The sequence below is a fragment of the Phalaenopsis equestris genome, unplaced genomic scaffold (genome assembly GCF_001263595.1).
Source record: "Phalaenopsis equestris unplaced genomic scaffold, ASM126359v1 Scaffold000276, whole genome shotgun sequence".
NCBI lineage: Eukaryota > Viridiplantae > Streptophyta > Magnoliopsida > Asparagales > Orchidaceae > Phalaenopsis > Phalaenopsis equestris.
Window position 1 is genome coordinate 1679493 of NW_018164718.1, and position 13066 is coordinate 1692558.

General features: G+C 35.5%; 2 protein-coding genes across 2 annotated transcripts in view; one reads left to right on the top strand and one right to left on the bottom strand.

Annotated features, from left to right (window-relative positions):
• The window catches only part of LOC110024826 (arginine decarboxylase-like), a 13839-nt gene extending 8362 nt beyond the window's left edge, over positions 1 to 5477 (top strand). The window contains 2 exon segments of the mRNA XM_020724996.1: positions 3752 to 5159; positions 5162 to 5477. Of these exon segments, the coding sequence (XP_020580655.1) occupies positions 3752 to 5159; positions 5162 to 5289 (1536 nt within the window). The 3' untranslated portion in view covers positions 5290 to 5477.
• Positions 5478 to 11979: 6502 nt separating this feature from the next.
• On the bottom strand, positions 11980 to 13066 carry LOC110024860 (CRIB domain-containing protein RIC4-like). Its single transcript, XM_020725037.1, has 2 exons — positions 12581 to 13066; positions 11980 to 12346 (listed from the first exon to the last, which is right to left on the bottom strand). The coding sequence occupies exons 1-2, from the start codon at positions 12711 to 12713 to the stop codon at positions 12045 to 12047; spliced, it is 435 nt and encodes a 144-aa protein (XP_020580696.1). The 5' UTR covers positions 12714 to 13066; the 3' UTR covers positions 11980 to 12044.

Consider the following 13066-nt stretch of genomic DNA (forward strand, 5'->3'; position numbering starts at 1 on the left):
CAGTCTCATGCCCGACAGTGTAATCGACTCGTGGACAACAAAAATTTCTAAAAAAAATATAATATAAGTTTTGATAAACCATTTTCAAGCAAAAAACATACTTTTCTACGAAATAAAAATTGATAACTCTTCTTTGCATGTTTAAAATTTGTATGCATAATTAAAACATAAAACATACTTTAAAGCTGGTTGTCCACCTGACGAATACCTGTTTAGTTTGGGAAATAGCCCTCTAAGTGAGGTTTAAGACACACTTCTAGACGAGTGACAGGTTCTATACATTCGGGTGACCGAGTAGCCTTCGCGGACCCTCGAGTATAAATATATATCTGAGCCTAGCCTCATACGAGTGCTTGCGGTCTCCCTCACCCGAACTTTTTTTATTTTGTTTTATCGAAGCTTTGGGACAGGGCACTCGTGTTACTTTTCCTTTCTTTCGGGATTTCTCCAAGATTTTTTTTGAGGATTCTTTTCTTCTCTTTTACTTGAGTCTTTTCTTGTTGATTTTCTCGAGTTTTCTGTCATGAGTCATTGTTACACTCTTCTTTAGATTTCCTGGACGACGTTTCTTGCAGATTTCGCTTTTTGCGATACATTTAAACTTGCTATACTTAAGGAACAGCGGATCTCACGGTCGTACAAGTTTGCTTTACATTTTACAGCATTTCATTTTTCTGTTTCTACCTACTACTGTTCTTTTTGTACAACATGTTATACTATTCATGTTTTTGTCTGCTACCGCACTTCATTTTCTTGTTTCTGTCTGCTACTGTTCTTTCTGTACAGCATGTTATACTATTCTTGTTTCTACTTGTTACTGTTCTTTCTGTACAGTATGTTATACCATTCATGTTTCCTACCTGCTACTATTCTACATGCATCCTACTTTTTGTCATGTATTGCACATTTTATATTATATGGCTTTAAGCATGCCTTCTTTTATATAGGACATTTAGAGGACTACAACCATAGGGCCGTTTGATTTGACATCATAACTGGACACCTTAGAAAACTTGAACTCGTCATGACAAGGAGCTTGGAGCTAGCGCGGTGGGCAGCATAACCATCTTCAACACCAGAACATGTCTTCCCCAGCTGAACCGTTCTTCTCCTAGAAATTAAAACAACAATCCATAGGATTTCGAGGTTGTTTGCCCAGCGTAACATAAATCCTCCACCTTTTCTTTAGGCATTGGTATAGCTCTGTTGTACGATTTAAGCCCTAACTCATTCTAGGTTCCGAGGTTGTCGTCCGATATGACGTAAACCCTCATACCTTCTAGGAAACTAGTGTGACCGTGTTACGCAAGTATAAGCCCTAATTAAATAAAATTGGTAAGATGAAACACCTGAATAATTTCTCCTCAAAATTGAAGTCAAACCATCAGAAAGACTGGGAAGTCACCGAGGTTCGCCTCCGGATCTATGAACTCCCCTAGTTCTTCTTTATTTGAGTTCCTCAACAATGTTCCAGATTCGAGCTTTTCCCCTTTCACACCTCTTCGTCCAATTTCATTGTAAAGTCCTATCCTTTTGACCTCTTTGAAGATAGTATTCCCTGAATTTTTATCGAGAGTTTTCTTAAGTGCCTTCGGTCATTTAAGATGTAATTAACTATAGGGGCTTGCCCTTATAGGAAGCTTTTTTGAACCCAACCTAAAATAAACCCTATTTAATTCTTTGTATTAAATAGGGGAACTTGTCGGAAAATAAAAAGCTTTCGCAAACCAAACGGATGTCATATAGGCTTGGCAGACCAAACGGATGTCATATATTCTTTAGTTTACTTGATCGCGCATCATCCTCAAGTCTTATGTTTATCCCTCGGGATAGATACGAGATTTTAAGTAGAGCGCTCTTTCATTTAAACTGTGAAAAATATGAGGTCAGTTTGATTTCATATTTTTCTAAAAATTATACATATATATGTAAATTAAACGTCCTTCCGAAGCGGGGAACGAGATTTCTATTCTGGTGACCGACAACCGGGCCCCCCCCCCCCCCCCAAACTTTAATACTTTACTTTTTAGCACCGACATTTTTCTCTGATTGAAAAATTTCAACTCTAACTTAGAAAGAGTGTTGACAATCTCAAACTTGTAGGCAAGTGGAAAGTGAGACTTTTGGATGGGAGACGTGTGTTGATTCAGTTAACCCTAATTTGAAGACTATGCTTGAATTTTCTCTAAAAAATATCTCAACATTACATTCAAATCAATGAAGTTACTCAAGTGGTCTCATGATTTTGACCCAAATGATGAGTCTCCTACTGTTCGACATGAATTAGTTTACCTGATCTCAAGTTGCATTTCTTTAATCATCGGATTCTTTATTCTATTGGAGTCATTCTTTGAGATTTATGAAGCTAGATATGCCCACCTTTAATCTAACCAGGTCTTCTGTGGCCAGAATACTTGTGGAAAGAAATATTACCTTACCTGATATTACTGAAGTCTGGTTGGGCACAACTCACAATGGATATTGGCAACCAATTGTCATGGAACATAAACTTTTTTATTTTACCCACTGTAAGATGTTTGGGCATACACTTGATAAATGTCACAGGTTTCATCCAAACTTTAAAGCTAAAGCTCAAGCAAACAAAGAGGGGTCTAACCCCATTGCTGTGGACACATCTGCTCAATTTCTGGAGAAAGTTCCCATAAGACAGGATTTGCCTATGGACCCCCCCTTGCCAACACTGCATTTTCTGATGAAGAACATCATACTATAGATACAGATCCAAATGTGTTTATGCCACTCACTGTTTTTAAAGAAGGCCCACCTACATGCAAGAACACACGAGAATGCTCCCGCTCCCCTGATCCGATAAAATATCAGTTTGTACAACAAGTAGTTGCTTCTAATGTTCAACAACCTACACATGTTCGACACACTTTAGACCAATCCACTGACCACGCGAACCCATCTTCGGATGAGGAATGATAAGTATATTCTAGGAGGAAGAAGAAGAATGGAGGCAGACTTGAGCTCGAAAATTTATTGAATGATTCATTGGTTACTATTGACAATGACACTCATCTCACCAATTTATTGGCTGGCTCCTTCCCTAAAGCTAGGGGTAGAGGCAAGACAAAATTGGGTCGCCCTTTAGTTGCCTGATAATCCGGATTTTGACACTTTTTTGGTTTTATTTTCTTTATCTCTCATGTATTTTTTAATATTTTTTCTTTTTGGAACCATTTGCATATGATAGTATCAACTGGGCATGGTGTCATGTTTGGGCCCTCCCACACAATCTATATGTATCCTACTTTCTTTTTAATATATTAGCTATTGGGCTTTCTTAAAAAAAAAAAAATGTCTGAAGGAGGATATGAAAAAATCGAAGGCTAATTTTCTAGACTAATTACAAAGTCAGAATTATAAGTTGGAAAAACTCTAATAGAAGTGATATCCAAGACATGGAAAATGAAGAAACTTGAGCCACTAAGTTACAGGGCATTAATCGGTTTTTTATCACGAGTTTTTCCATTAAAGCTTCTTTGTTTCGTGTCTGAGCTACAATCAAAACTTCCATTAAATTCTACCATTTCATAGAAACAACAGCTGCTGAGTTTAGATTCTCATTCATGTACTATAGGCAACAAAAAACTTAAGTTTTGTATTTTGTACTACTATCCCTTTTCTGAAAAAAATGAGGCATTTTGTTTCAGACCTTTTACCAGCAGCAACAGAGGAACTGGGACCAAAAATTTAAAGCCGTCCATGATTTATAATTTTGTCACAGGCGAGCACTACAACTTCCAGGAAGCAAGACAGCACCTTTCCAAGCACTGAAAGAACCAAAGATGGTGATATTTCTCTTACCTACCCTCCAAAAGTTTCTCATAACAGTACAGCTCCCTTAGTAGATGCACTGAGAACCTCTGCCATGGAAGATGTTGCTTGTTTCCATTTTCCAGGACACAACAGAGGGAAAGCAGCTCCTCCATCTTTAGCAACCATTATTGGCACATCTACTTTTTTACATGATCTCCCCGAGCTTCCGGAGCTCGATGATCTCTTCTCGCCAAAGGGCGTAATTCTTGATGCTCAGAGAAAAGCTGCAGAACTCTTTGGCGCATCAGAGACATGGTTCCTTGTTGGAGGCACCACTTGCGGCATCCAAGCCTCGATCATGGCTACATGTACGCCTGGCCAGACGCTCATTCTTCATCGAAACTCCCACATCTCAGCCATGGCTGGTCTGATTTTGTCCGGTGCTTCTCCCAAGTACATTATGCCGGAATACAGTTCTGATTGGGATATACCTGGTGGAATAACTCCATCTCAGGTAGAGCAAGCAATAAAGGATTTGGAATCTGAAAGCAAAACTGCTGCTGCCGTGCTAATCACTTCACCTACTTATCATGGCATATGCAGCAATGTAAGTGGGATTACGAGTCTCTGTCACTCTTATGGTATTCCGGTTATCGTTGACGAAGCTCATGGCGCTCATTTTGATTTTCACTCCAATTTTCCAAGCACTGCGCTCCAGCAAGGAGCTGATCTAGCTGTGCATTCTACCCACAAAGTGTTAACATCTCTAACACAGTCATCGATGCTACACTCGTCAGGAAACCTTATAGACCGGGATTTGATCAGCAGGTGCCTTCAAATGCTGCAGAGCTCCAGCCCAAACTACCTTTTGCTGGCATCCTTGGATGCCGCCCGAGCTCAACTTAGCGAAAATCCAAATACAATTTTCAACTCAGCCATGGATTTAGCTATCAAAGCCAAGAATGAACTGAGAAAGATCTCTGGCATCTCAGTTCTCGACTTATCATGCTTCTCCTCCATCTTTCCTGCGATCGACCCGCTTCGAATCACAGTAGGAGTTTCGAAACTTGGAATCTCTGGCTACAGAGCAGATGATATACTGTCTAATGAATCGAAAATCACATCTGAATTGGTAGGCTGCAAGTCTATAACTTTTGCTGTCAATCTTGGGACGACAGAGGAGCAGATTCAGACGCTTGTATCTGGAATGAGGCATCTTTCATCAGTTTTCTATGGAGCAAAGGGATCAAAGTGCGGCAGGAAAAGTAGTATTTCTTCACCATTCACTGATATTATTCTTGGACTGTCTCCCAGAGAGGCTTTCTTTGCTAAGAAGAGGAAGGTAGCCATGAAAGAGAGCATTGGTATGATATGTGGGTTCTTGTTCCTGGTGAGATTGTATCAAAGGAAGCTTTATCCTATCTGCTGGAAGTGAAGAAGTTGGGTGCTGATATCAGTGGAGCAGCGGATCATGAACTGGCTTCTTTGATTGTATGTGATTCATGATGTTTTTTTTTTTAAAATTTATTCTATGAACATTTCTGAAGATTTCTTACAAATCTAATTACTTTAATCAGTGTTGTATTAAGCCTTCTCTAATTTAGAAATTTGGAGGGCTCATTGTTAGGTTGTAATGCTATTCTTGGTGCTAAGGTTAAACATTAGAGCCTCATTTGGTTGCTTGTAGATGGAAAATATGGCTCAGAAAAAAAACGATTTTATTTTAATTTTTTTTAATGTGAAATTAAAATTCACATTTTTTGAGAGATTGTGCTGCGCTGATTTTGAGAAAATAAATGACCCTAGTGCAAGAAAAAATTATTACATCCAGATGACCTGCATACTGATTAGCTGCGTATGATATTATTGGGGGTGTTATTGGGGGTACAGTGGTGTTTTTTTGGTAAAATAACACCACAATATTATCAATAACACCTAAATAATGTATCATCCGCACATGAAACTGCATCAGGACTCTTGATGTAATATTTTCTCCTAGTGCATTGGGGGAGCCAAAGGTGGGCACTTGGTCGCGTGCCCCCATTTGGCTTTTGAACATCACCAACCAACCCATTGGGCACGCGACCAAGTCCCCATTATAATTATAATAATCTGCATTATTTGAACATCACCAACCAACCGATTTCAAATCGATGCCTTAATAATTTTTTTTTTTAATAAACAACACCTAAAAATTACGGACGGCGTATGCAGAGATTCATGCGCCATCCGATCTTCATCAATTTTTTGAAATATGCCCACCGAAATATAGCTTAAATCTGATCAACGGTAGAGATTGGACGGCACATGCGTCTCCGTATGGAATAATTTTTCAAAAATTAGAGGCAGCGACAGCACGATTCCCCCGAGATTTTCTTATCGCAATTAGCTAGAAAGTTTTTCTTAAAGTTTTTAATTATCATAATTAATGTTGTAAAATTTTAGTTTATTTATAGTTTATAATTTATTAAATTCAGAATAAAAAAAATATATTTTACATTAAATAAAATTTTTATTTATCAAATTTAATGTTTTGAATAATTTATAATTATAATCATAGGATAAAAAGTTTTTATTGGTAGAAAATTATTTTATGCAATTTTGATATTATTTAAAAAATTATGATAATTACAATTTTATATGAATATTTTAATAAGCTAAATTAGATTTAAATATAGTTAATTTAGATTATAAAGTGAATTAATTATTTTCTTAATTTTATCAAAATTAGTTTATAGATTTAAATAAATTATGAGCGTATGTGAGTTGTCTTTTGTGAGGTTTTTGGCAAAGTTTAAGTATATTTTAATTAAACTTAAGATTAAGAATTAGATTAGCATAAATTAAAATCAAATTAAAATTAAGAATACATTCACCCCAATTTAATAAATATTATTTTTAATTCATTATGTAAAACAGTATAATAGACATAATGCGTAGGCAAGCTGCACTATAATTATGTGGTACAATAGAGCATTATTCCTCTTAGACGACATTTTTGTTGAATGTATTAGTGGCAAAAACCGTCCAGTCCAAGTCTTTGATGAATTGAATGACATAATAATTTGTCCCTTGAACTCCGATGCCTCCAAATTCACAATCAATTTGATATCTTGATTCCCTATAGATGATAATTTTATCGTGACGTCAACTACAGGAAAAATCATTACATTTGGATTCCGGACGTAGAGATTCGTTCGGACTCTTATGAATCACCTCCAGGTGGAGCTGACAGAAAAAAAATAAAAAAAAAACTCATTTTTTTGTTATCCGGCCCGGTAACACAAGAGAATATGTCTATCGTGTTATTCCGCGTTATTTAGGTGTTATTGTGGCGGTATATTATTTAAGTGTTATTGTGTTATTATAACACCAGGAATATTCTCATAATAAAATAATACATGAATATCACCATGACAACAACTGAATAACGCAGAATAACACGGGGAGAATATTCTCCTGTGCTAAAATGATTTTTTTTTAATTTTTCTGTCACTCCACGTGGCGTGATTTTATTGGACTCCGAACGTATCTCTACATCCGGAGTTACGTTCGGAGTCCGGACGTAATATTTTTTCCAATCACAGATGATGAAGTCATAGAAGTTGTTCTAAATTTTGAAAAAAAAAAAAATCATTTGCCTCAAATGTTGAGATTGTGTCACCCTCTCTGGATGGACCAACTGATCTAGATGTTGTGAGTTAATATGCAACTTCTTGAATAACATGCTTGCATCAAATGAAATTTGATGTTCACAGCTATCTTGAATAACATGCTTGCATCAAATGAATTAAGCATTTTAAACATTTATATTTGAAGAACGCATTTAAATTCATTAGTTTAGACTTTTAGGGTATGTGTCTTGTTGACTTCTATCCTTGTAGGTAGGAGGATCGGTCTAGGGGATTTGAACTTATAAATTCATATTTTTAGGATTTGGACTTTTATTTCAAAATTACTAAACTCACAACTCCAGCCCTTGTGAGGATGAGGATCAGATTAGTTGGGTAGGACTTACAACCATACCCTTTAAACAAGGCAACTCGATTAGCCCATGCAACATTCTCAAACATAATACTTGAGCATTAAATACAATAATTGGAGCATATGTAGACTTTATTTAGTTTCATATATTTGAATAAATTAAAGAATTTGGAGACTTTAAAGGCTTGTGCAATCTTTAATCTTGCAATTTAGATCAAGAGATTTTGAAATCATAAGATTCTTATCTATATGAATCTCTTAAAATATACACAATTCAAAAGAGTACAAACTTTGTCTCGAAATATTTTATTATAATCCAAATTATTGCATTTTACTTAAAGAATAATCTCGAAGCTTGTATAGGCTTTAAAGACTTTAGCCATTTTGAAACTATAAGTTTTTATTTGGAAATTATCACATTTGATATTACATATCCGGGCTTTAAGAGGGATTGTCTTCTATTCGCTAGCAGGTAAATTGTGAATCCGATGATGATATTGAAATATTAACTTTTCATTTTAGCAATTAAAAATGACATCCATGTTTAAACTTAGCATCAATTTATTATATTTCACATTTAATTCAATTTGTCAACCCCTAAGGTGCAACCTAAACAAGCTTAGTCCCAAATTATGACACTTCATTTGTAATTCAATTTATTAGCCCTTAGGCTTCGACCCCTACAAGCTTGGCCCCAATTTATTTTGTTGCATATTGAAGTCAATTTGTCAATCCCTAAGCTTAGGCCCAATCAAGCTTTAGCTCCAATTTATTACACTTCATCTTTAATTCAGGCCCAGCCCCCCAAATTATGATGTCATATTGAAGTCAAGTTTAGGCCTTAATTTATAGAATTTGATATTCAATTTAAGTTTAGCCCATTAAGCTTAGGCTCAAATAAAGTTTAGCCTCCACAATTTTTTCACATTTAAAGAATTCAAACTTTTAAAATCATTTGCAAATCTTACATTCGATTGCACTTGCAATAAATAAATAAATAAATAAATAAATAAATATATATATATATATATATATATATGCAAAACCCAACTTGGGCGGGCCGCCTAAAACTAAAATTGAATACCAAATTTTATAAATTATGATTTAGGCCTTATAAGCTAACCCAACAAGAGCGGCCGACATTCTTTCCGGCTGGAGATGGGCGGAACCGAAGTGAAAGATGGGAGTCTCGATGTTGTTGCGACTCCATCGTAACCTTCTCGCTGGTTCTAATTGTGGCTGCATCCTGAAATTAGGTGAGGGCTTTGGCGAGGAAATTTTTTTTCATAATGACTTGTGGGTGCGAACCGTAGTAATATGCCGGCATGTTGGGGCCCATTTTATTAAATTTTAAAAAATTTAATTTTTTTCCGTCTGACCCGGCCTGAACCTTTTCGAAGTGGGACTGCGAAGGTTATTAGAACGGTTCACCGTGCGGTGTTATTGGGGGATTATTACGGCGTTATTGAAACGGTTATTGCAATTATTCTACGGGGGTTATTAAATTGTTATTGAAGGGTTATTGCGGTTTTAATAGGGATTTATTGGAGTTGTTCTGCGGGGTTTTTGAAGTGGAACTGCAGAGGTTATTAGAGTTGTTCACAATGAGGTGTCATCAGAGGGTTATTGCGGTGTTATTAGGATTAATACATCAATAACACCGAAATAATACCCAAATAACCCCGAAATAACACCGAATTTGATATATTTAATATATTTGATATATTTGAATTGAATCATTAACTTCAAGAATACGTTATGCTGTTTGAACATATTTCAATGATACTTCTTAGAAATCATTGATAAAATTACAAAACATATAAAAGATCGCGTGTTATTGGGGGTTAGTGCGGCATTTTTGAAGCGATTATTGGAATTGTTCTACGGCCTTATCAAGAACCAAGAGCAAACAACACAATAGAACCTCACAACATCCTAGAGGGCTCTCTGTTCAAGGAAGAAGCTATCTATCGGATTACAATAATTCACCATCTGCTCAATAGCCTAGTTTCATTTTATTGACGGGAGCTCCCCATCTATTGATGAAAAGTCTATGTCTAGAGTAGACCACCCAATTGGCAAAGTCTAGTCGACTGAGCCAGTCCAGTCAATCTGAAGGTAGTTAAATTCAACCGATCGGTCAGTTTAGCTAACCGAACTAGCCTTACCAAGCTAAGGCCATGCTATCTCAACCAACTTAGTCGTAGGGCAACCGAGCAATCGACTCGTATATGTAAAATACTTAGAATATTTTGTAATACCCCTATTAAAGCAAAAACAGAACTGTAACATCATATATTGTATACTCTTCTCTATAAATAGTGAGATCATTTTTTTGAAAAAAGGATCAATAGACAAAACGTTTTACTATTCATGTTATTGTTTGTTGCTCTCTATTTATCTCTCTCACTCATTTCTTATGCCCTAATCCTTGGGGTGCAATTAACGAATAAACCAGGATCCAACACAAATTAATGGCGAATCTCATAAAATCTAAGTTAATAGGCCATACTTGAACTTACCAAAGGCAATTCCTACCACCAACACAGTCTGTTTCATGAAGTTCTCAGTCATCACCAATTCACCATAAAAAAAAATGACATAAAACAAGATCAATTATCATCAATTCACCATATAAAAATAACATCAAATAGGCACTTTGAATGCTTTATATTGGCAAACTAGGCTCAAGGAATGAAACAAGTTTATTAGCAAATTTGTTCAATAAAAGAATATTATGATTCTAGTTTCTGCCCTTCTTGCCCAAATGAAAATTTTATGATTTCTCTAAGAATATATTTATATATGCTACTATCATTTTAAACATGTTGCTTAAAAGGGATTAATGCTAACCATTAATCTTTGATGAAAAATAACAATAAATAGTATAAAAAATGATTTGAGAGCTCAATAAAATCCACATTCACTAAGTCAACAGCTAGTAGTTCACCACCAAACATTTTTTATTTTATTTTATCAAATTTTCTAAATTTAATAAGCATATAAACTTATGACTTATTGACTAGATAACAAAAATAAAAAAATAAAAATAAAAAAATAATCATCATTATTAATCCCCCTCTAAGCTAACCTCTTTAAATAACATCCAACAAAACCAACAGAAATGTCAGCAACACAAATTTTAAATTGAATACTTAAATGTGTTTAACCAATAATAGTTAAGATGTTAGCTGAGCTTTCCAACTGTTCAAAAGAAAAAAAAAATCTAATAAATAATAAAAAAGCATATAATAACTTCAATTTTAATATAATAATAATCATAATAAATGAAAAAAAAAATGGTAGGAAGAAATCAACTCTAATTACCTAAGAAAAGATTACATACGTTATATGTATGCACAGAAGAACGATCAGATTCTTCTTGTTCATCGTATATTTCAATTTCATCGAATTTGATCGTTCCTGCTTACATGCATATAACATATGCAATATTTTCTTCAATTACTGGAAGATCGTTATTGTCGCCCTTTAAAATAGTGATAATAAGCTGACATAACATGATGTCATTGGTTAATTGGTCTTTTGACATAGTCTGTTTTGAATATTATATATATATATATATATATATGCAGAGAAATAAACACATTTTGTCGACCATTAGATGATCCGATTAGGAGAGTAGATGTTTTAAATTCGACTTGTGTTAAGAAAAACAGAGGTAGACCTAGGAAGACTTGGGCTTATTGTATTAAAAATGATCTTAATTTACTAGAACTAAATGAAAATATGATACTAAATAGGACGCAATGGAGAAAAAGGATTCATGTAGCCGACCCCACATAGTGGGATTAAGGCTTTGTTGTTGTTGTTGTTGTTGTACTGGAAGATCGTTATTGTCGCCCCTTAAAATAGTGATAATAAGCTGACATAACATGATGTCATTAGTTCATTGGTCTTTTGACATAGTCTATTCTGAATATTTTATAAATTTGTTTTTTTTTTCACAGAAATAAACACATTTTTTATTAAAAACTAAGGTTGGTACCTAGTCATTTATTGCTCTCTATTTTCATGATGATTATGAAAGCAGGAGCCCACATCCTTAGAAAAAGGAAGCATAGGAAAAAAACGGTAAAGATTCCCATATTAAAGCTGTCTATACAAACTCACATGTAGCCCTCAATACAGCTACAAGAACATAAAGTTACAAAAACCAAAGAAACCAATACAATTAATTAATCAAGGCTCCACAAACACTAATCCAAACCTCAAAGAGGACCACTACCCTGCACCTGTGCGGACATGGCCAACTCAAATTACTTCAAAGAAAGGGAAGACAAAGTTAAGAACTCTGGTGCTTTCTCCCAGCTCTTCATTCCACTCACATGATTGTAGCCATCCCATCCTATGTGAGCCACATGCTGCACATTTGTAGGGTATCCGATCTCCATCTCTGCTTCTTCTTCTTCTTCATCATCTTTGTAGATTGTGAACAGAGTTGATAAGTTCCTGAGTCCTTTAGCTAGTTTATGAATACCAACAAAGAAGTTTGGTCTTTGGAGCTGGAGAAAGAATGAGGAACTCTTGGGTCTAGCATTCTCCTCCCTCCCATCTTCATCTACTTGAAAGAAAAAAATTAGAATTAAGTAAACAGTAGGGGGCTGTGAATTCAGCTAGAAGAACAATAATCACTCGAAAATTGATATGAATTTTGGCTCGTATCAAAATAAACGAGCATGGCTATGAACCAATTCTTAGATTGAATTTTTTTAGAGCAGACCCCAGCTCAACTTGAAATCGAATCATTAATCGATCGACAGTTTCTAGGCTCGAGTTTTGAAGAAAAAGTTACCTTCAAGCATGAAGACTTCTTTGATGTGAGTATTCTTTGGTTGGTTCTTGGAGACTCTAATGGCTGACTGAGAAGCACAACCAACTGAGAAGGGAAGCATGATGAACCTCTCCACCCGCTGCTTCAGAGCCATATTAGTATAAACTGAATCAGATTACAGAAAGGAGAGGAAGGAGATGGAGAAAGGGAAGGAGGAGAAGAGAATGTCGGAATGAATTGAAAGGAAGAGTGCAATTTCAAATGCAAGTATACGTATCGCTCAAGTAAGACAGGGCTCTAGTGGAGTCTCGTTTATCAATCCCACAAGGAAGCGAAGTAAGAGGATTTGTTATGTCGGGTAGTGTGTTGCTTTGGTGGGAAGCCTAAATGATTTCAGATGGAAGAAAATATTTAGAAAGCTTGGCGGCAGCTGAGAGAAGAATATCATGGAGTGGTTTGGGTTGGTTAATATTTGATTTCAGGCTGATTGCAAGTCCAATTTCTAGG

Bases quoted from the DNA above. Each gene is read 5' to 3' on its own strand.
- LOC110024860 (XM_020725037.1), bottom strand. From the start codon at position 12,713: ATGGCTCTGAAGCAGCGGGTGGAGAGGTTCATCATGCTTCCCTTCTCA. The intron at 12,347-12,580 runs GTAACTTTTTCT...TCTTTCAAGTAG, and splicing joins AGAAGTCTTCATGCTTGAAG to ATGAAGATGGGAGGGAGGAG.